A 23027-nucleotide genomic window follows, 5' to 3' on the forward strand; every position below is an offset into this window, starting at 1 on the left:
ATGTCCACCATATGGAAAGATGGACACTCCATCGCTTCCCATTAGGAGCGTGAAAGTCATAGAATACCATCATATCCTATAAAAGGTCTTGAAAGGAGCCCTCTGGCTAGGAGCATAAACGTTTTTGCTTTTGAATTCTGTCAGATATATTCTCCTAAGTAAAAAAGACTAGTATGTTAAGATCAGATAGACCAGAAATGCTTGGAGGGACTTAAGTTCAATTCAATTTAACTCAACTCAACATACATTTATTGAGAGCATATTATATGCCGGAAGCTGATAAAACAAAAGGAAAAAAAAGTTAGTTCTTCCCCTCAAAGAACTTACGTTCTATCGATAGAAATAACTCATCAGCCAATAAGGAAATGCAAAGCAATTTCAAGAAGAAATATTGGCAAATGCAGAGCTTTGTTATGACCTCACAAAGGGGGTGGTGGATGACTTGGGTCTGGAAGGAGTCCATGGATGATCTATGACCATTTTCAATGATAAATTTTTTTTCACACTGGTAAAAGAAGAGAGTTTGAGCAGATGACCTTGAGCAGGGCTTTCATCTCTAGAGATCTGTTTCACGTGAGTTGAGTCTGAAGTAACAAGGGCCTTTGGACCATTCCTTCTTGCCCAAAGTGTTCCCTGAAGTTTGGACTCCCCTTATTCACAGAATGTTCCACTTGGAGGGGTCCCAAGAGGGCAGCAAATGCCCCTGTCCCAAATGGTTTGACACCTCCCAAGACATATTATAAAAGGAAGCTGGGAATTCTTTGAGGCAGAAGTGAGAAACAAGAGTGGTCCAGGAACGGAGACCGCATTCAAAGGATGTATTTTCACTCCCATCTACCACAAGCCAATTTTTCCAATGGACGGCACAGGCCAGGTTTATGAGCCATGCAGAAATGATAGCATCATCTCCTGAAGTCCTTAACCACAGCCAGCTGCTGGGGATGTGTCTTGGAACAGATGAGGAAAATCCCGGAACAAGATCCTTACCCAGGTGAATCGCTGCAACTGCTGGAAAAAAGCCTTTTTATGAAAAACCAGGTAGGAATGGTAAATAGTTGGCTTTCAGGGTCCTTAATTTTAAAGTCACTTGGCTGTAGAGTGAGGAATCAATAATCCTGAATAATCTATAATTTTGTCGTTCGGTCGCGTCCAACTGTTTGTTATCCCATATGGGATTTTCTTGGCAGAGATATTCAAATGGTTTGTCATTTCCTTCTTGGCTCAATTTATAGATAGGAAAATGAGGCAAACAAGGTTACGTGTCTTCACCAGGAGGCACCAAGAGCCAAGAAGTGTGTCTGAGACCAGATTTGAACTCCCGAAGATTAGTCTTCTTGCCTCCAAGCCTGACACTCTCTCCACTGTGACACCTAGATTATTATTACGTTCTATAATAATCTATAATAATCCGTGACATTTAGAGTCCAGGGCCAATTTAGAGCCAGAGTCTGCCAGCTGAAGTCGCATAAAACCCAGTTCCTATTCTGGTGCTGTTGGGCATCTGGCTGCCATGTTCAGAACAACCAGCTGGTCATTGCCAAGAGTCAAGTGAGACGCATTACCTGAGAAGCAGGTGCGTCTGCAAAACAAAGTGCTCTCAGACTGCTGCACCCCGATATTCATACACCCTCAAGGCCCCCCCAAAAGTGTGCACATGCCTTCGATTCAGGCTTCTCTACTCAGGAACAATTTCAGCTCAGTCTCGGGCCAGGTACCGGGCTTGCTTTAATGAACAGCCCACCACATGTTCCCCATCCTTTTTCATTCCTTTCCCTCCAGATCACAGACTGAAGCCTTCAGCACTGACCTCATCATGGCTCACAAAGAAAGGCAGAAGTTTCCCTTTGCATAAATTATTTCTGCTAAGAAACAACCAGGGATTTTGAGTCTGGTTAAAATCCATCTCCTAAGTGCTCATGCAGAGGGAAGCAGCATGAATCTCTAACAAGGGCCATTCTCCAAGACATAATGGGTCAAAGGGCACGAACAGATGAAATGTGAATGATTAGCCTTCGTGAGAAAAAGTGCTCCCCATCCCCAACAATGAGAGAAATGCAAATCACGTCACTGAGGTTTCATTTCATAACCAGAAAATTGGCAAAAATGATCCAAGATGCAAACAGTGCTAGAGGAAGGATGGGAAAACAGGCATATTGCTGCAGTATTGGGAAAGCTGTCAGTTAATTGGTCTAATCATTCTGGGCTTCAGTTTCCGCGTCTCTGAAAGGAAGGGTTAGATGAGATGTGTCTGAGGTCCTTTCATAACAACTGCAAGTGGCTCCTAAGGCTCCATTGTGCCAGAAAACCAAGCCAGTCACCGGGGAGAATCAAAAGGTGCCCTCATAAACCTCACAGTCTGGTAGGGGATAAGATGCAAACCCCAAATTTCATTCACACACACTCAGTAACCTTGTGGGGCTCCCTGTTACTGATGGGACCAACGACAACTGTCTGTCTTCAAGAAAAGGTTGGGCTGGATCAATCACTTACTCAGCCATTTAAATGCCTACTATGTGTCCAGCACTGTGTTACAGAGTCAGGGATGGAACAGCTCTTTCCTTCAGTTACGATCCCCTGGGAGAAAGAACACGTCCATATTGTAACCTATGCAAAGTACATGCAAGGTTCTTTTGGTGGGGAGGTACCGGCATCGAGGACATCTAGAACAAAACCCCATAGTTTCACTCCTTATAGGAGAAAAACAGACAGAAAATTGGTATCAAAATTAGGAAACTGTTGAACAAAGTGTGATATAAATTTTATGGCAGATTGTTATGGCATATAAAACGGCCGGGGAGAATTCAGCGAAACACGCAAAGATTTCCTTAAATTGATGGAGAATGAAGACGTATAAAGAGAGTAACATACAGGAAGATAGGAGTAACTAAAATGCTGACCTCAAAGGCAATTAGATTGCTCACCATCTCTGGGAGGAGGAGGGAGGGAGGGAGAGAGAAATGGAATTTGGAACTCAAAACTTAAAAAAAAAAAAAAAACAATTGTTTCAGCAGGTGATTGAGGGGAAATAAAACATGAAATCACATGAGAATAAAACAAAAAAAAAACACATAGAGTGAAAATGAATGGATTGAGATGTTCTAATATAATCTGCATGAATGCAAAAACAACATCAATCAGGTTCTGATGGGTTGCCATTGACAATGTCATTCCTGGAGACCCTCTCAATTAAGTCACAAGCAAAGCTTCAGCCACACAAAATTGGGGGGTGCTCTCTCCACAATGTCCCACCATCCCCCTGCCCAGGAACTCTGGCCCTGCTGCCTCCTCCACCCCCTGGTCTCTGCCTCCTCCACCCCAGGCACAGACTCCATCCCTGACACCCGGCTCCTGTAACTCCACCTGCCAAGAACCTCCAAGACCTTTCTTCTCATCAAGCCAAAGTGACCCCTGGCCTCTGCTCCAGACTCCTCCTCCTCCTCGCAGCCTGGTGCTGGCCCATGGCCTGATTCTCCGCGCCTCCGTGGCTGTCTCATAGAGCTTGGCCCATAACTGGTCTCTAGATGATTTCCCCCACGGAGAAGATCCCTGCCTCCATCTTGGACACCGAGCAGACACTTGCGCCCCAGGAATTCCAGGCCACTCGCCTTCGCCATTTTATCCAAGCTTTGGAGATTTTTGCACACTACAGTGGTTTCCTAACATCCCTCCACTGCCACGAACTCTCATAACAAAGAGCTGGCACAGTCACCGACTTTAACTGATAGCATTCCACCCCCACAGGTACCCACTTCTACCCACTGGAGGGGAGGGGGTTTCTTCTTTTCCATCAAACAGCCCAGCTTTTTTTGAAAGCCCTAACGCCACCTTCTCCTTTCTTACAAATGACTGTGGGACAAAATTACACACACACTACGGATTCCCTTCACCTGTAGCCCATGTTCTGTTGTGTGTGAAGGGCTTTCAGCCACTCAGGATGAAGGGCATCCTTTAATCACCATTGGTGGAAAGATCTCAATTTCCCAGCATTTAGAATGAAGACTGTGTCCACTTCTGCTTATTTCCTTCATTTCATCTGTGCTTTGTGTTTCTTTATTTGGCTGACACGGGCAAATGAACAATTCATTTAGCAGTAGAATTACACAAAATATTGACAAATTGTGGGTGATCTGGGCAATATTATGAAGAGGAGCCGCCATCCTGGAGAGGATGGAAATTCCCATTTGTTTTTACATTGGGGAGGGGTGTGTGTGTGTGTGTGTGTGTGTGTGTGTGTGTGTGTGTGTGTGTAAAAGATCAAAGATTCTGTGTTAGAACTATTTAGAAAAGGCTAAAAGAGGCACAGAAAATTATGAAACTTATTTAAAAGTCTAAGTAGAAATTTAAAAACCTTTAAGTATATTTTTCTTATTTCAGCTTTTTGGCTTTCTGTTCAATTTGATTTTGTCATCTGGGGGATATCAAATATTAGATACAAGCTATTAATTTCAGGTTTCTGGTCTATATGGAACAAAGGGAGGCCAAATCAAGGGTGTTAAAATCATTTCCATCGTATGAATTAAATATTTTTGCTCTTCTTTCCTACTACCTACCTTATTGTTAGGAATCTTACATAGCAATACACAGTTCCCTGGTGAAAAAGTGTTTCAGGTGGAAGCTGGAAAATATGAAAAAGAGCTTGAAGGGAAAGGTTTAAAGGGTGTCAAAAGCAAAAGCATCTGAGGACATAAGCCCAGCTTTATTAGGTCATTAGAGGTGTGTCTGGTTCACAGCTTTCCTGGGTGCCCTAGACACAGTGCAGTAAGCTAGAGGGGACAGACTTGCAGAAAACAGACTTGAGCAGACCAATACTCTGACCCTCAGGGTCACAGGTAGATAAATACAGGCTGCCCCTCAGATCTAAAATTCCTTCCCTCCTTGCCTCTACTTCTCAGAATCCTCTTCCTAAAATTAGCACAGGTGCTACCACTATCTGTGGTCTTTCCCCACCTCCCTAGCTGTAATGCTCTCCCCCTCTTGAAATTGCTATATTTTGGATTTAACATATATGTTCATATATTTGTTAACATATATTTGAACATATTTAACATGTATTGTTCCTTCTATCTAGGAGAGGGGATGGGGAGAAGGAGGGAAAAATTTGGAACAGAAAGTTTTGCAAGGGTCAATGTTGAAAAACTACCCATGAATATGTTTTGTAAATAAAACGCTTTAAAAAAATAAAATGAAATGAAAGGGATGATAGATAAAAAAAAGAAAGAAAGAAGAAAGAAATTGCTATGTATTGAAAATGTAAAACTTAGAGTAGGTAACGAGGAAATAAAACTATCACTTTTTGCAGATGACATGATGGTATATCTAGAGAATCCTAGCGAATCAATTTAAAAATTACTAGAAACAACAAACGACTTTAGCAAAGTTGCAAGATATAAAATAAACCCATATAAACTGTTACTATTTCAATATGTCATCAACAAAGCCCAGCAGCAAGAGAGAAAAATTACATTTAAAACCACTGTAGACAATATAAAATATTTGGGAATCTACCTGCCAAGTGAAAGCCAGGAATTACATGAAAACAATTACAAAACACTTTTCACACAAATAAAGTTAGATCTAAACAAATGGAAAAATATCAATTGCTCACGGGTAGACCAAGCTAATATTATAAAATGACAATGTTACCTAAATTAATCTATTTATTCAATACCATACCAATAAAACTGCCAAAAAAATCACTTTAAAGAGCTAGAAAAAATAACAAAATTCATCTGAAGAACAAAAGGGCAAGAATACTAAGGAATTAAAGAAAAAAATATGCAAGGAAACATACCCTAGCCATACCAGGCTAAACTCTATTATAAAGCAGCACTCATCAAAATCATTTGGTACTGGCTAAGAAATAAGAGTAATGGATCAGTGGAATAGGTTAGGTACACAAGACATAATAGCCAATGACTATATAATTTATTGTTAAATAAACCTAAACATTTCAGCTTCTGAGATAAGAACTTATTTGATAAAAATTGCTGTGAAAATTGGAAAATAGTATGACAGAAACTAGACATTGACCAACATCTAATACCCTATAGCAAATGGTTCATGATTTGGACATAAAGGATGAAATTTTAAGTAAATTAGGAGAACGAGGGATAGTCTACTTGTCAGATCTGTGGATAAGGGAGGAATATGTGGCCAAAGAAGAGCTAGAGAACATTATCAAATGCAGAATGGATAATTTTGATTCTATTAAATTAAAAATACTTATAGCAGCACTTTTTATGACAGCAAAGAATAAAAAATAAAATAGATGCCTATAACTAAAGAAATTAAGGTGCATGAGTGTGATGGAATGGAGGGGATGTCTATGAATTGAGGAATGGCTGAACAAATTGTGATATGTGATTATGAAGAAATACTAATGTGCCATAAGAAATGATGAGCAGGATATTCTCAGAAGAACTTGGAAAGACTCTCATGAACTGATGTAAAGTAATAAGTCCTGTGTACAAAGTATTAGTAAAGTTGGAAGATGATCAGCTATGAATAATTTAGCTACCCTCAGCAATAGTGATCCAAGACCACTCTGAAGGACTATGATGAACAATGCGATATACATCCCCAGAGAAAGAATGGATGGTGTCGGAATACAGATTGAAAGAATACATTTTTTACTTTCTTTTCTTTTTCTTTCTTTTTTTTTTTTGGGGGGGGGAGTCTGTTTTTTTTTTTTTTAACATGACTATTATAGAAATGTTTTGTATGACTTTATATATATAACATATCAACTTTTTGACCTTGATGAGGGGGCATGGAGAGGGAAGAGAGAGAATTCAGAATTTTAAAGATGAATGTTAAAATTTGTTTTCATATGTAATTGGGGGAAAATACTAAATAAAATTTTTAAAATTATGCATTATATGGAATGACTCCCCAAAAGGGGAAAAGTGAAGTTTATTGGGGAGTTTTTATGATTGAAAAAATCCAAAAATATCAATAAAAATTTATTAAAAAGAAAAATTACTGATGATTTGAATAAGATCATGGATATCAATCTATCCGAATCATTGGCATTTGTGTCTCCCTATCTAAAGATAAGATTCCAGATTTTGGGAAAGGCCCCCGAGATCATCTAGTCCTGGCTTCTCATCATGCTCAAACTGAGACTCAGGATAGCCAAGATCTCATGACTCGACAATGGCAAAGCCAAGATTGGCACAAGCACCAAGGTAGTGACTTGGCAATCACAGGAGCCTTCGGATAGAGCTGAGAGAGAATCAGCCTTCAGGACTCCAAGTCTGGTACCTACTCATGATACTACACTGTCTCCTGGTGTGAGTCACATGTCCAGTGTAAAGGAAGGTCATTTTCCCCTGGATGAAAATCAGTTTCCATAGTGAAATAACCACTTTCCTCCAGCAGTTCATATACAAATTTAAAACATGAGAAGGTTTGGGAGGACCCTTCCCTATTTCCGCAAATCTCCTTTCTTTTGTAATGAGCAGTTTTATTGAAGTCCACTCTACAATTCTCAATCTATTTGGAAAATGTAAATGAAACTCGTGATTACTAAGAAAAGGGTGTGTCTAATGTGGCCTCCCTTCTGAACAAACCACCAAGATGAGTAAGACTTATTCCCTCAAGTGTAAGACCATATTTCTCTCCATATCATGTGAAACAGAAAGAAGAAACTCAGCTGCCATCGTAAGGAAAAGAACATTGGACAAGAAATATCTGAAAGGAAACTACAATAAATAATACTAAAATCAATGTGTCTCCCAGCCCACAAAAAGGAATACGCCAAAGAATATTATCAACATTATAAATTAAGGCAGTTGGAAGGAGCAGTGGATAGACCAGAGTTAGAAAGACTGAATTCAAATGTGCCTTGGATACTTCTTAATTTAACCATTTAAACTTTATCTGCCTCAGTTTTTTTTTTTTTTTTTTTGCTTATAAAATGGGAATAATAATATCACCTACTTCCTAGCATTGTTGTGACAATAAAACAAAATAATATTTACAAAAGGCTCTACACACTTGGAAGTAGTATATAAACGCTAGCTATTGTTATTATCATAAATGGAACTGTCTAATATCTGGTCTCTCTGTTGGGACAATCTGGCTTCAAAGGACCATCTCTGAACCTCACTGGCTGTGTGACTTTTGGGCAAGTAACTCCACTTCTCAGGGGTCAACTCAGTAATACCATAGGTCACTGAGTGGCTGCCCTTCAGGATGGTTTCAGAAAAATCTGGGAAGACACATAAACTGATGCAAAATGAAGGGAGCAGAATCAGAACCTTCTATACAGTAACAAAAATATTGTAAAAATGATCCTCTGTGAAAGGCTTGGCTATTTTGCTCAATAAAATGATTTATGGCCCTTCCAAAGAATCCATGATGAAAATTATCCACCTCAATAGAGAAAGAATTGATGAACTCTGAGTGTAGAATGAAGCATTTTTTCCCACTTTATTTTTCTAGCCTTATTATTTTATTTTTTGTAATATGGCTAATATGAAAATGATTGTTTTCATGACTTCACATGTATAATTGATAAATTGCTTGCCTTCTCAATGGGTAGGCAAGGGCTGGCTGGAGGGAGAGAATTTTCAACTTAAAAATTATTTTAAAAAGAATGTTGAAAATAAATAATAAATTTGAAAAAGAATGGCTACCCCTCACCAAGCAAGGAAATTTATTACAGCCATGTCCTGTAACACTGAGATCACAAATTTAGTCAGAAAAAAAGAAAATCTTTAACAAAATGTGTAATAATGCTATTGTCGTTCAGTTACGTCACTCTTCATGGCATCATACATCATAGTACACTAGCCTTTCTACCCCCCACTATCTCTCAATGTTTGTCCAAGTTCATGTTATTGTTTCCATGACACTCTCTATCCATCTCATCCTCTGCTGTCCCCTTTTTGTTTTGCCTTCACTATTTCCCAACCTTGGGGGTGGGAGGGAATTGAGTTCCATCTTCTCATTATGTGGCCAAAGTACTTAAGCTTCAGCTTAGGTATTGGTTCTTCTAGTGAACAGTCAGAATTATTTTCCATAAATATCGACTGATTTGATATCCTTTCTGTCCAAGGGATTCTCAAAAATCTTCTCCAGAACTGTGTGTGTGTGTGTGTGTGTGTGTGTGTGTGTGTGTGTGTGTGTGTGTGTATAATTATCACTTATATATATTACATATACATATATATAATAGTGATAATTCACCCTTGGGTAGTCCCTGTGAGCTCTCCCAAGGTCTTCCTTTCGTAACAATCCTGTGATAAAGGGAGCTGGCCTTTCTGGGGAACTTTAAGGCTAGAAATATTCTTTCTACAGGCATAGGGCTCATTGGAACCTCATCCCACCCTGGGAGGGAAAAACTTCCCATGTTCTCACCCATGTTTTACAAAGGAGGATACTGACGGGCACAGACATTTCCTGATTTAAATCCATCCATCAATCAGCATTTATTAAATACCTAACATTTATTAAGTGCACATTGCTAGGAGGAGAGGGGAGGACAGAGGAGAGGGAAAGGAACAGGAGAGAAGGGGAGGGAATGGGAGAGATGAGGAGAGCAAAGAAAGTGGAAGCAGCTTATCAAGAAATTCGGATGGGAAAGACAAGGAAAAAATAGGACAATAGTTTGGGTTGTTAAATAGGGTTTTAAATATTAAATAAGGTAGGATTGGGTTTAATGAAAGGTTTTCATTTATTAGATCATAGGAGCTCGGGGAATGTTTGTTGTCGATGTTTGTTGTTTGCCCTTCATTGTCAGAGGACCACACATCAGGAAGATGATGTTGTGACTCGTAAATAAATCAGATGGAGATGAGGGAGGGCTGTGCAAAATCATCAGCTTCACTCTCTCCTCCAGAGCCATCTGGGTCCAGTGGCAAGATGTAGATCAGAACGACTGGAGGTGTTTGATGGCCATAGGGAAGGAACCAAAAGCTGGAAGAGGTCGATGGTCGGGGAAGAGAGAGATGGTGGATGCTACAATCTGATGGTCAAAATGGAAGGAAAGATCAAACGCACCTGGAGGGGAATTGGCCTTGGCCAGGAGAGAGTATGAAGCAGGTGATCCAGGTGATAAACTCCTTGAGAAAGGAGGGTAAATGATATGAGCTCAGTATTCAAGTTACCATCATTTAAATGGAGTTTAAAAAATGAGATTAATTGTTCTTCAAAATAAGAGAAGTTGATGAAAAATGGAGATAAAGAGAAAATCTGAAAGTGACAGTGGAGAGGAAGGGATTTTCCAAGTTCTCCTCCAAGAGTCCATCCGGTACTGGAGAAGACGGCTGCTTGTCCTCCAGGGGACTCAGGAGGAGCTGTGAGAAGCAGCATGATGGGTCACCTGGCTAGTGTCTGAAGGCAGAGTTGAAGTGCAGACCAGAGAAACCCCAAATCCGTTAATAAATCATAGGAAATGGAGAGGGCAGAAGCAGTAGAGAAAAGATATCCTGAAGGGGAAGAGATGGAGCAAACTGAATGAGGCCAGAAGGACAGATTCCTGACAAGGGCCTGGTTGGAGGGACTGGAGAAATGTTGGGACACTTGATACACTGACGTGAAGTGAGTGATGGATAGAGTGATCCCATGGATTAAGAAGTGTCTCAGGCCAACCTCTGTCAACAACTTGCTGTGAGACTCTGGGAAGGCCATGTAACTCCTCAGGTTTCGGGAAACCTTAGGACCCTAAGCCGAGGAACAGGTGCTTAATCATGGACATTCATCAATCTGAACTTGGAAGGGCATGGAGCCACTCCTTCATTCGGCAGGCGAGGAAAACGAGCACCAGAAGTGGCTCCCCAAGGTCACACACAGGATCCTAGATTTAGAGCTAGACAAAACCTCGGAAATCATCTTGGTCAACCCTTTGTTTTAGAACCGGTACCCATGGAGATTAAGGGACTGGCCAAGATCCCATAGCTGATGAATGACAAAGGAAGAAGTTCCCTTCCCAGAGGAGATTTCAGGGCTGCCCCTCTCTGCTCCCTAGCTATAAATTAATTAAAATGTAAAGAGTTAATAAGCATAGCAATGGTATTTATGGTTAAGTTTTTAATAAAACAATGAAAATTAGCAAAGCAAACTGACTAGAAATTAAATTTGGGGGAAAAAAGGGAAGCGTTCTAAGGCTGAACCTTCATCAGCGCTGTGCCTGCCCTTTGTCAAGGATAGCTGATGTTGGCTCATGTTCATTTCTCTAGCTTTTTCAACAGAAAGCATAATAAACACAAATGTTTACGGTTTGCTATCATATAGCTTGGTTTGGGTGAATTAAATCATTGAGAATTAAAGCTTAAATAAGCAATAAAAAAGGAACTGGATTTATTTTTGGAATCTTGCTCCTCTAATAACCAAGGTAATATATATATGGCTTGTCCCATTTCTTGAAAAATGAGAAGGTGGGCTCCTCATTGGCAAACTGACAACTAGCCCGTTTCTCTTCTTGTTGGTCTATAGGATTCATGCCTTGCATTGGATGCCATGGAAAAAAACCAGTCTACATCTTCATAAAATGTCTCCGAGCATTCACCACGCACACTCCTGTCAAACTTAATTATGTTTTTAAACATTTCTAGGGCATATTATCATTTCAAAGTGTTTTACAATCAGTTTTATTACTTAATAAAGCTTTTAATGGAGAAAAGTTGTACAGTAAAATTATTACGCATATGCAGCTTTAAAAATTTTACTACCGTTATCTTTACATAATTTTCTCAAGTAGAAGGAAAGTAACTTGTTTTCAGGCCCTCAAAATGCAGAGCTTCCAAAGGAAAGTTTACAGATGGGAAGCAAGTCAGATGAGTCTCTGCTCTGGCCCTTCAAGGCTAGGAAAAGAGCTTGGGCAGCCCATGGCCCCGGGCAGAGCCAGGGTGGCTACTTCAGAGAGAGGAGTCCCAAAGCCAAGCTCAGCTACCTTCAGAGAGAGGCCCCGGTGGGTCCCAAAGCCAAGCTCAGCTACCTTCAGAGAGAGGCCCCGGTGGGTCCCAAAGCCAAGCTCAGCCCAAGCCCCACTGCACAAGGGAAGGGAAGGGACGCCCCAGAAGGCTGCTCCATTCTCCATTCCCCCATACAGCAGGTAGACTCTTCCCCTCCTGGACAAAAAGAGATTTATGCTCCTTATTTCCAGAAGATTATTCCTGCAGCAGCCCTAGCAATGACCATTGTTTCCCCTCACACTTTAACGTCTGCAAAGGACTTTTCTACCAGTTATCCAAGAATCTGGCCCCTGAACAGCCCATCTTCCCTCAGGGAATATCCAGCCCTTCTCTGCCTAAAGAAAATATCCTCCAGTGACTGTGCCCGGAAAAAAAATCATAGGGCCTTAACCTTAGAATTGGAGGGATCTTAGAAGCCAGCGGGTTCACCCTCATTTTATAGCTGAGGAAGCCGGGGCACAGAGGGTCTCACAGCCCAGAGCGCGGGTTTGGGGTCCGAAGACTCTGCCCCACGGCCTCTCCCTGTCACCACTGGGGGGCTCGCCTTGGAAGGAACTACGGACAATCGGGCTGGGGCCCAGATGGCCCCTCCTTTGCCAACTCCCAGCTCCTTCCTGCCCCGGCCAGGGACTGACGGGCTAGCATCATTGGGGGAACTCGGGACTTCCCCCACCCCAGGACCTGATATGGGACCAAGGAAACTTGCAATCAATGATTTCTTTTCAGAAATCACCAATCGCGGTATTTCTGGGCCTCGGCTTCCGCTCTGGCTCCAGCATCGGCCGCTAATGGAAGGAGTCTCCTCTGCAGCCCCCACTCGGCTCCTTGGCAGACAGACGCGCTCCCCCCACGGCCAGAGGGCAGACTGAGGGGACCTTCCCCCGCTCTGCTCTGCCAGCCGCTCATGCCCCGCATCCAGTCCATGGTTCTGGCCCCACCGCGGCCATCCCAGACGGATGTTCCATAGGAAAACCAGGGGCCGGCGCGGACGCCAGCCTCCGACCTTTCTTTTTGATTAATGAGGACTGAGCTGTGTGTGTGTGGGGGGGAGTCCTCCCTGTTCCGAAGGCCGGGGGGAGCACTCACCTGCGGCGTAGCTCCAGCCGGGGATGTGGATGGACAGCTTGTTGGGGTGGCTGACCGCGTGGTACACGGCCGCGCCGTCCCCGCGCATCTTCCCCAGCGCGAAGGGATCGCTCCCCTTCCCAGAGTCCGGCAGCTCCGGGGTGCCCAGGGCGGGCGCGCTGCCCCAGGGGCGCGGGGGGCTCCCCGACGGGCCTCTGGGCCAGGGCGGGTTCTCCTGGGGGCGGGCGCCTTTGCAGTTGGGCTCCCAGGCCGCGGGGGCCCTGCCCGGCCGGGGCTCCGCGCGCCTCGGGCTCCCAGGCCCGTCTGCCACGGCCTCCTCCCCGGCATTAGCCATGCGGTCTGCTCCATCTGCTGTCAGTCGGGGAGAACTGCAGCTCAGGTTGAGGGACAGGACAGACCTGTGCACGCGGGGGCCGGGGATGGAAGGCGGCCCCAGGGGGACCGAGAGAGACCTGTCTAAGTAATGGACGGAGTTTGCGCACGGCTGAGACACTCGCAGGTGAACGCAGGAGCTGAACACGAGCGGGACTTTCTCCCCGTGGCTCCGAGGGGCCCGAGGGATCACGGCGTTCTCCTTATTTTCGGGGCTCAGAACCCAGCACGGACGGCCTTCCCCCGACGGCCTGCGAGCTTCTGGGCCCGGGAGCGGAGCTGCCGGAATGTCCGCGGGGCCCTCGGGCGTGTGTGGGGGGGGATCCCGGCCCTGGGCCGGAGCCGCTCTGGCCCCGCACTTGGAGCAGGGGGGGTCGGCAGCGGAGCCCCACGCCAGGGGGTTGGCCGAGGGCACGACCTGTCTGGCTGTGATGGTGATGGAGGAAAAGCCTCTTCTCGGGCGGGGATCGCGGCTCCCCTCGGGGGCAAAGAGCCTGGCTCCCCATCCCGCCTCCCCGGAGGAGGTCCCGATTCCCATTCTGCCGGGGAGCAAGGAGAAGGCTTGGTCACCGCTGGCCAAAGGCCGGCCCGGGGCGGGAACCTCAGGCTGAAGCATCAGGCACTGCCCGGGCAAGGCCGGCGCCTTCCTCTGCAGCCTCCGCTCGTCCATCAGCTGGGAGATGAGGAGGGACGAGATCATCCTGGTCTCCTGCAACGACAAGGGGCCCGGATTAGGATTCAGCCCTTCAGGGACACGTGCCCGGGCTCCCGGGCTGGCAGGAGGCCCAGGTGGTGCAGCTCTAACTTCCGCCCCGCTTCCTGCCCCAGCCGTACCTGGGCCCCAAAGCCTCTCCCAAATGGGGGGGAGGGGTTTGGGGGGGACTGAAACCCAGTATTTCTCAAAATAAACCTGAGACACTGACTGACTCCTCAGAGGGGCTTGGGTTCGTTTAATGGCATCAGCACCTTTGTCAAAATCAAACACCTCCCCCCCCCCCCCAGCGCATCGCCACCCCAGGGCGCAGAGCCTGCGCCCGGAAAATGATTCTGCCGGAAAGCAGGGGGAGGAGGGGGGGATGGGGGCAGATGGGGGTGATGGGGGCAGATGGGGGTGATGGGGGCAGATGGGGGAAGATGTGGGTGATGGGGGCAGATGGAGATTCCGCATTGTGGAGGGGGGGGTCAGCTCAGCTCTCCTGCCCAGACGGAGGGCTCTGCCTGGTGATGAAGAAAACCCTCCGCCCTTCCCCGCTCCCCCCCCCCCCCCACGTGAACCCCTCCCTCCGCCACCACAAGGAGCTCTCTAGACTTCCGGTCTCACCCCCCAGCTGGATCTCAGCATCTGGCCCCTGAGACCCCGGCCAGCCAGATCAGAGCGACGGCCTAATTTGTCCTCAACAATTACAGCCTCTCGCAGGCGGATGATGGACGGAGGAATACGGCGGGCTCGGGATGAGCGGGTGCCCGAGGGGGAACTGGGGCCTGAACCCTTCAGGGTCGGAGATGATGTAGGTCGCCCTTTTAATCCCAGAGGGGACGGGCTGGGGCTCGGGTGCGGGGGAGCTCCGAGGCTGCGCGGGGATCGCTCCCTCCAGAGCCTCACCCGGCCCGGACGAGACCGGGAGGAGGCAGCGCCCGGGCCTCCTTGTGGGGACCTGTTCCTTCTGTTTGTTCGGAAAGCGGCGTGTTGGGGCCTGGAAGCACCGGCCCCCACCGCTCCTGGCAGCCGCCGCGGGCCGAGCTCGCTTCCTCCCATTATTTTCCTGTAAAGCTCCGTAAATATTCAGGGCCAGGTGTGCGGGGCTGAATTTATCGGCCACCCACGGAGCACAGAGATGCTGCAGCCGAGGAAGCTGGGAGAAGTGACTGACGGGTGGCAGGCGGAACCGGCCCAAACCGGAGTGGGGAGGGATATATCGGAGACGGCGTGAGGAAGAGGAGGAGGAGGAGGAGGAGGAGGAGGAGGAGGAGGGAGACACGAGGAGGAGGAGGAGGAGGAGGAAGGAGACACGAGGAGGAGGAGGAGGAGGAGGAGGAGGGGGAGAAAAAGGAGGAAGAGGAGGAGGAGGAGGAGGAGGAGGAGGGAGACACGAGGAGGAGTAGGAGGAGGAGGAGGAGGAGGGGGAGGAGGAGGAGGAGAGGAGGAGGAGGAGGGAAACATGAGGAGGAGTAGGAGGAGGAGGAGGAGGAGGAGAGGAGGAGGAGGAGGAGGAGGAGGAGGAGGAGAAGGAGGAGGAGGGAGACACGAGGAGGAGTAGGAGGAGGAGGAGGGGGAGAAAAAGGAGAAAGAGGAGGAGGAGGAGGGGGAGGAGGAGGAGAAAAAGGAGGAAGAGGAGGAGGAGGAGGAGGAGAAAAAGAAGGAAGAGGAGGAGGAGGAGGAGGAGGGAGAAGGAGGAGGAGGAGGAGAAAAAGAAGGAAGAGGAGGAGGAGGAGAGGAGGGGGAGAAGAGGAGGAGGAGGAGGAGAAGGAGGAGGAGGAGGGGGAGGGGGAGAAAAAGGAGGAAGAGGAGGAGGAGGAAGAAGAGGAGGAGAAGGAGGAGGAAGGAGGAGGGGGAGGAGAGGAGGAGGAAGAGGGGAGGAGGAAGAGGGGAGGAGGAGGAGGAGGAGGGGGAAGAGGAAGGGAAGAGGAGGAGGAGGAGGGGGAGGAGGAGGAGGAGGGGGAGGGGAAAGAGGGGAAGGAGGAGGAGGAGAACAATTACATCTAAAAGGAGGCCATAGGGAGCTCATATGGTGATGTGGTTCCAAAAGCCAGGAGGAAGGGAAAGAGGGTGCGTTGGCAAGGAGAGGACCAAGGTTCAAAATCCCTGCTCTGACACTTACTGAAGCCCCCAGGGATCTCTAGTTCTAGTGTCTCCTAGACAGCAGGGTCTTTCCCAGTCCTTCTCAGTTGTTGGCACTCTCCAGTTCCTATGAAATAGGGTCAACAATCAATAGCTGGAAGGGACCTCCAAGGCCAGCTCCCCCATTTTACAAGTGTGGAAATAAGGCCAGGAGATCAATTAGTTTGCCGAAGTCACCCAACTAGGAAGTGTCAGGTCTAGGAGTCAGTCTCAGGTGCCGCTAGGAGAAACTCTGTTCAGCCTTTGAATAATGATAATAAGAATGGTGAGCTTTATAAAGCCCTGCAAATAGGTTATTTCATTTAATCCTCATGACCACCCCGGGACATAAGTGTTATTGAGATATGCAGTTGGGGGAACTGAGGCAGGCAGAAATGAGGTGGCTAGCCCAGGGTCACACAGCTAGTCTGAGGTCAGATTTGAACTCTGGCCTCCCTGCAGTGGATGAAATGCTGGGCCTGGAATCAGGAAGAATCATGTTCCCGAGTTCAAATCTTGCCTCAGACCACTTCCTAACTGTGTGACTCTGGGCTCTGTCTGTCTCAGTGTCCTCATCTGTAAAATGATCAGGAGAAGGATATAGTGACCGTGCCAGTATTTCTGCCAAGAAAAGCCTAAATGGGGTCAAAAAGAATTGGACACAACTGAAAAATGGCTCCCCCTCTTCCTCCACAGTCACGGCCCAGCTCGAGGCGCAGGCTGCGCCCACTCTGCCCTCGGACCTGTGACCATTATCCCTCCTCTCAGCACCCCCCCATACTAGTGTCAGCGATGTAACTGAAGTGATAGAATGGGGGGTTCCTGTTGTCCTGACATCAAATCCAAACTTGCCTGTTTGCAATTTCTCTCCTTCACTGGTAGTTCTGGCTTCTGGGACCAACCAGAATCATCTCAAGTGACTCTGTGAAGTGTTAGTATTTCCATCTTCCAGGAGGAACCTGAGGCTAAACTCATGGCTACACTAGGGCTTCTACGTATTATACTGGCCTGAGGCCAAATCTGAATCCTGATCTTGCTAATTCCAGGTTCAGTGCGCCTTCCGTTATTCTATTATGTCCCCTCCCCATGTGATCTTGTATTATTTACTCCCACAGATGGTGAACTACAGATCCATGAAAGAGGGACACATGCTTTCTCTACATTTTTTGTCCCTCCCAATACTCAGCACAGTCCCTCTGTATACAATAGGTGCTCAATAAGTGTTTATTTCTGCTATGAAAGGATCATAAGCTCATGGATTCCCAGCCAGAAGGAGCTCAAAGGCCATCTAGGTCAACCACCTTTTTGGCAGAGAAGAAAATTGAGACTCTTAAGAGAATAAAAGAACCATTCAAAATTATATCCAGAGAGTAAGAACAAGGCTAGGGTTCAAACCTAAAATCTTTCCCACAAATCCTCCTCCTCCTAAACCATTCTGGCTTTTGGAGAATGGGGTGGGAAGGAAGCAGACCCTTAAGGGCAAGACATTTCTGAACCTTTACAAGCTGATGAGGTTCTAAGCTACCTCACTGAGTCAGTTCTGCTAATGGCTGAGACATTGAAGATTTTATCCCCTTTCAATCCTCCCCCCATGAGCCTCAGGCTGGTATCATCCATCATCACTTCTGTAATCACAAAAAGAAGGGAGCTGATGAAGTGAAAAGAATGCTGAGATTGCATCAGATGACTCCCAAAGGGCACCCGTCCTTCTGCCTCTTCCCACCTACCTGACAATGGGCATAAACATTAGCTTCCTTGGACTTGATTCTCAAGAGTAAACTGAAGGAGTTGCTCTAGAAGCCCCTTCCAAACCCTGGAGGGTTTGGGATCCCAAGACCCGACTCCCCAGAAATCCTCATGAGCCAGCTCTGCCCTGGAGGTGCCATGTTGGTCTGGTGCACCTAACACCATGAAGACCCGACTTCTGCCACGGTAGCTTGGAGGCTCCATGCCTGTGCCCATTACACCTGGCAGAGGCGCCAAGTGGAGGGATTTGTTGTTTAAAGTCAAGGGCAGTAATAATACACAGTAGAGAGGACATGAACAAAGACTCTGAGAAAGTATTTCTTGGGAAAAGGAAATGAGGAGGAGGAAGGGGAGGCGGTGGTGAGAGAAAAGAAAGTAATGGGAACGAAAGCCAAGAGAGGGATGACTATGAAAAACAAACAAAAGGCCGAACGTGACCTCATCTGTAAATGACCTCCTTCTTCTCCCAGGGTAGACAGTGATGTGTACACTAATCTCATAGTTCTTGTTTGGGTCATTCTACAAACTGTCCAAATTCTAGGTGCTACCAAAAAATCTTGGAGCTCTTCCATTATTTCTCTTACTATAGCATGGCCTTTGTCTTGTCCATTTGCTATAATAATGAATAATTATGAGTATTTGTGTAGCATTTTAAGATCTGCAAAGCACTTTACATTTGGGAGGTATGAGCTATTATTACTCCCTCCACCCCATTTTACAGATGAGGAAACTAAGATTATAAGAAGTGACTTGCCCAAGGTCACACAGCTAGGAGGAAGGTCTGAGTCTGGATTTGAACCCAAATTTTCATTACATTCTTACATTCTTGTGTTTTTCTTTCAAGGACCATTGAATTCCCCAACTCCCACAACGTGACCAGACTGCCCCTTTCTTCCACGTCACCGAGTCAGAATCCCTGCAGCCATGCCATTTTATACTTGAACAAGAAGCCACTCTGCTACACTGACCTGGTGAGTGGTCAGTCATTCAGCCTCTGCTTGGAGATTGCCAGTGAAGGGGATTCACCCCGATTTAAGGCACCTTGGATGGCTCCCATTACATGAAAGGTCTTACATCAAGACAGTTCTTCTATCTACCCATGGGTCCCCCGGGGCATGCAGAACGAGAGACAAACTGTCTGGTGGGGTGAGAACTCAGGAGCCATAGACTCCAACCCCTACCTAAGCACTAACCCCCGAACCTAGACCAAGGGCTGGTCTAGAACGAATCTCTGCTTGATGACCTCCAGATCCTGTGTACTCAACTGAACTTGCAAACAACCATTCCACTTTTGGACAGCTCCCACTGTTTCGGGACCAAGATTTACTCAGTACAACCTCTGTCCAGTGTGCTTAAAGAGGATGGTAGTGGGGGTTCAGGGACACCTTTCCTTTTACATCATTGTGGTTTCCTATAGCTCCCAATTCAGCCTCCCCTTATGACACCAAAAGACCATCAAACAAAAGCATCTGGCCCAAAGACCACACATGAACATGGATACGATTTTCTGCCCTGCTTGGAAGCCCACCCTATCTCAAATGCTGCAAGGCACATGTTTTGTCATATCTTTTCTAGAGGCTTCAATGGCTTTTCAGAGTTTAGTTTCCTCTTTAGTAATTTTGCATTCTAGTCATGCTTCAATGGCTCAGCTTCTACTTCATTCATTTTGCAGCAATTCATCCCCATCTCCCCATATTTAGCTGACTTCCTCTTGTTTTTATTGCTTATTGTAAAGATCTGAAACTCTTGAGTTGATGCACTGAGGCTGGACAACCGAGCACTTAAGGCTAATTACCGATTGGACAACACTCTGTTAGCATTTGCTTGGAAAATGGCCTTTCCCATTGTTCTGTGCTGGCTTGATAATTGGTGTACATTAGGAGGGATGAGGGGATGGAGTAAGACTAGCCAGAGTCACTTCTGGGAGGGAGACGTAGAGATTCTGTGTCCATCCAATTCACTCCTATTTCTAAAGACCAAGAATAAAGACCAAGGACATTTGCTTATCTTGACTCCGGCTGATTCTAAGATATCTACGATGCTAATTTGCTCTTCACAGCTTATTCCACAACACTCTATGACACTGATTTATCATAGCTTTTCAGTCATTCTTCAGTCAATGGACACTGACTTGCTTTTCAGTTTTTACTATAACTCCTCTAGGACGTTAGGACTTTGTTTCTTCCTTGATTTCCTTGAAGCAGACATTCACAATACTCCATTTTCTGTCAAAGGATATAGAAAATGTAGTCACTTCCCCTCCATGATTCCAAACTGAAATCCAAAATGGTTGGATTTCACTTCATAGTTTCACTAATAGTGCAACAAAATGTTAGTCTTCCTGTAGTCCCCCTCCAGCATTGCCTTTACTACCTTTGTCACCTTTGCTGGTTTACACAGTACAAGGTGAGTCCCAGGAGGTTTTAATTTGCATTTTTATTATTAATATTAACTTTGGGTGCTTTAATATGGTCACTTATAATAGGAAATCCTTTAAAAATGATTCATTTACTTTGACCAATTATCCATTAGACAATGAATGGCTCTTGGTGTTATAAATCTGTCCATTCTTCCCCAGTGTTCCTAGTTCTGCCCTCTGGGAATGACCCAAAACAACCTTTCAACATTTGAAGATGGAGATTGGGGTAAATAGTGGTACTGCTGACCTGAATGGTAATTAATGCTGATCTAGAGACCCAAAAGACTTCATCACAAGTATATGTGTAATCCTTCAGAGGCAAAAGCAGTGGGAACCCCCTTCTAATTCTTATAATACTTAGGCGTTAACTTAGAAGCCGAGCTAGAGAAGGCCCTTTCTGTGCCTCTTGGGTGGAGAAATTACTAGATCTAAGGGACAGTGTATTTCCACTCATCTGCCCATGAGCTGCTTCATGTATTTCCTACCTGAACTATATGCTGACTACATCATGAGGACTTTTCTCAAATGTGACCTGCACTTGAGAGAACTTAAGACTGGGTCATATGAGAAGACTCGGGGCAAAGAGGAGACAGAACTAGTTCTGTTTGCTAATGACATTATGTTTTACTTAGAAAATACAAGGGAATCAGCAGAAAAACTAACTGAAAAAAATTTAATAAATTCAGTAAAGGTGTGGGCCCCAAATAAACCCACCAAAAAATCATCTGCGCAATCAAGTCAATGATCTTTTATCAAGGGCTTGCCATGTGGCAGGCATTGTGCTGAGTGTGATGGAGATACAAAGAAAGACACAAGACAGACCTTGCCCTCAAGGAGTTCATGGTCTGATAGGGAGTTTTGGTTGAGTATTGAAGGAAAATGGGAGGGGATGTTCCAGGACAGCCAGAGAAAATGCCCAGAGTTGGAAAATGGAGGATTTGGGTCCAATGTCACTGGAGACAGAATACAGAAAGTGGAGTAACTTGTAAGAAGACTGGCAAGTCTTGGATCGGCCGAGCGAACATAATAAAGATGACAATACTCCCTAAACTAATCTATTTATTTAGTGCTATACCAATCAGACTTCCAAGAAAATATTTTAATGATCTAGAAAAAATAACAATAAAATTCATATGGAACAATAAAAAGTCGAGAATCTCAAGGGAATTAATGAAAAAAAAAATCAAACGAAGGTGGCCTAGCTGTACCTGATCTAAAATTATATTATAAAGCAGCAGTCACCAAAACCATTTGGTATTGGCTAAGAAATAGATTAGTGGATCAGTGGAAAAGGTTAGGTTCACAAGACAGAATAGTCAACTATAGCAATCTAGTGTTTGACAAACCCAAAGCCCCTAACTTCTGGGAAAAGAATTCATTATTTGATAAAAACTGCTGGGATAATTGGAAATTAGTATGGCAGAAATTAGGCATGGACCCACACCTAACACCATATACCAAGATAAGATCAAAATGGGTCCATGACCTAGGCATAAAGAACGAGATTATAAATAAATTAGAGGACCATAGAATAGTTTATCTCTCAGAGTTGTGGAGGAGAAAGAAATTTGTGACCAAAGATGAACTAGAGACCATTACTGATCACAAAATAGAAAAATTTTGAAAAATTTTGAAGAAGACTGGCAAGGTAAAGAACATCAGATTATGATGAGTTTTCAAAGTCAAACAAAAAATTTCCTATTTGGTACTGAGGCAACAGGGAGACACTGGAGTTTATTGAATAGATGAGATGACATGTCAGATCTGTACTTTAAGGAGATTAGATTGACGTCTAAGTGGTAAATACCCTGGTGTTGGGAGACACTTGAGGAAGATCATCTGGAAGACTACCACAATTAGTCCAGCCATGACATGATGAGGGGCTGCACCAATGTAGCAGCAGCTTCAGACAAAAGAAGGGGATGTATTTAAGAGATGTTATGAATATAGAATTGTCAGAACTTGGGGACTGATTGGATATCAGGGATGAAAAGTACTGGATGATACCTAGATTTTGATCCTAAACAACTGGCAAGATAACAGTGCCCTCAAGAGCATTCAGCAAATTCAGCAACAGCAAACAGACTAGGGCAGGATTTTATTTGGGTGTGGGAAGAGTGATTGAGTTCATGATACATTTAACACATCTATGGGCCATCCAATTTGGGATGGTCAGTGGTCAGTTAGAAATGCTAGACTGGAGCATATGGACAAGTAGATCTAAGAATCACTGACATAGAGATGATCATTGAGTCCATGGATTCATCAATTATTGATTTAAAAAGCAAAGTATTTTCATTAATTGATGGTCAAAGGATATGAACTGACAACTTTTAGATGAAGAAATTAAAGCCATTTCTAGTCATATAAAAATACCTTAAATCATTATTGATCAGAGAAGTGCAAATTAAGACAACTCTGAGGTACCCCTATATACCTCTTAGATTTGCTAAGATGAGGGGAAAAAATAATGATAAATCTTGGAGGGGATGTGGGAAAACTGGGACACTGATACATTGTGGATGGAGTTGTGAACTGATCTAACCATTCTGGAGAGCAATCTGGAACTATGTTCAAAGGGTTATAAAATCATGCATACCTTCTGATCCAGCAGTGACACTACTGAGTCTGTATCCCAAAGAGATCATATGAGAGGGAAAAGGACCCA

General features: G+C 45.1%; 1 protein-coding gene across 1 annotated transcript in view; it reads right to left on the bottom strand.

The window, feature by feature from the left end:
• LOC127552197 ((E2-independent) E3 ubiquitin-conjugating enzyme FATS-like) overlaps positions 1 to 23027 on the bottom strand; it is a 100310-nt gene that overhangs the window by 71762 nt on the left and 5521 nt on the right. The window contains exon 2 of the mRNA XM_051982705.1: positions 13005 to 14085. Coding sequence (XP_051838665.1) covers positions 13005 to 14076 — 1072 coding nt within the window. The 5' untranslated portion in view covers positions 14077 to 14085. The remainder of the gene's footprint in view (positions 1 to 13004; positions 14086 to 23027) is intronic.

The sequence above is a fragment of the Antechinus flavipes genome, chromosome 2 (assembly GCF_016432865.1).
Source record: "Antechinus flavipes isolate AdamAnt ecotype Samford, QLD, Australia chromosome 2, AdamAnt_v2, whole genome shotgun sequence".
In the NCBI taxonomy this organism is placed as follows: domain Eukaryota; kingdom Metazoa; phylum Chordata; class Mammalia; order Dasyuromorphia; family Dasyuridae; genus Antechinus; species Antechinus flavipes.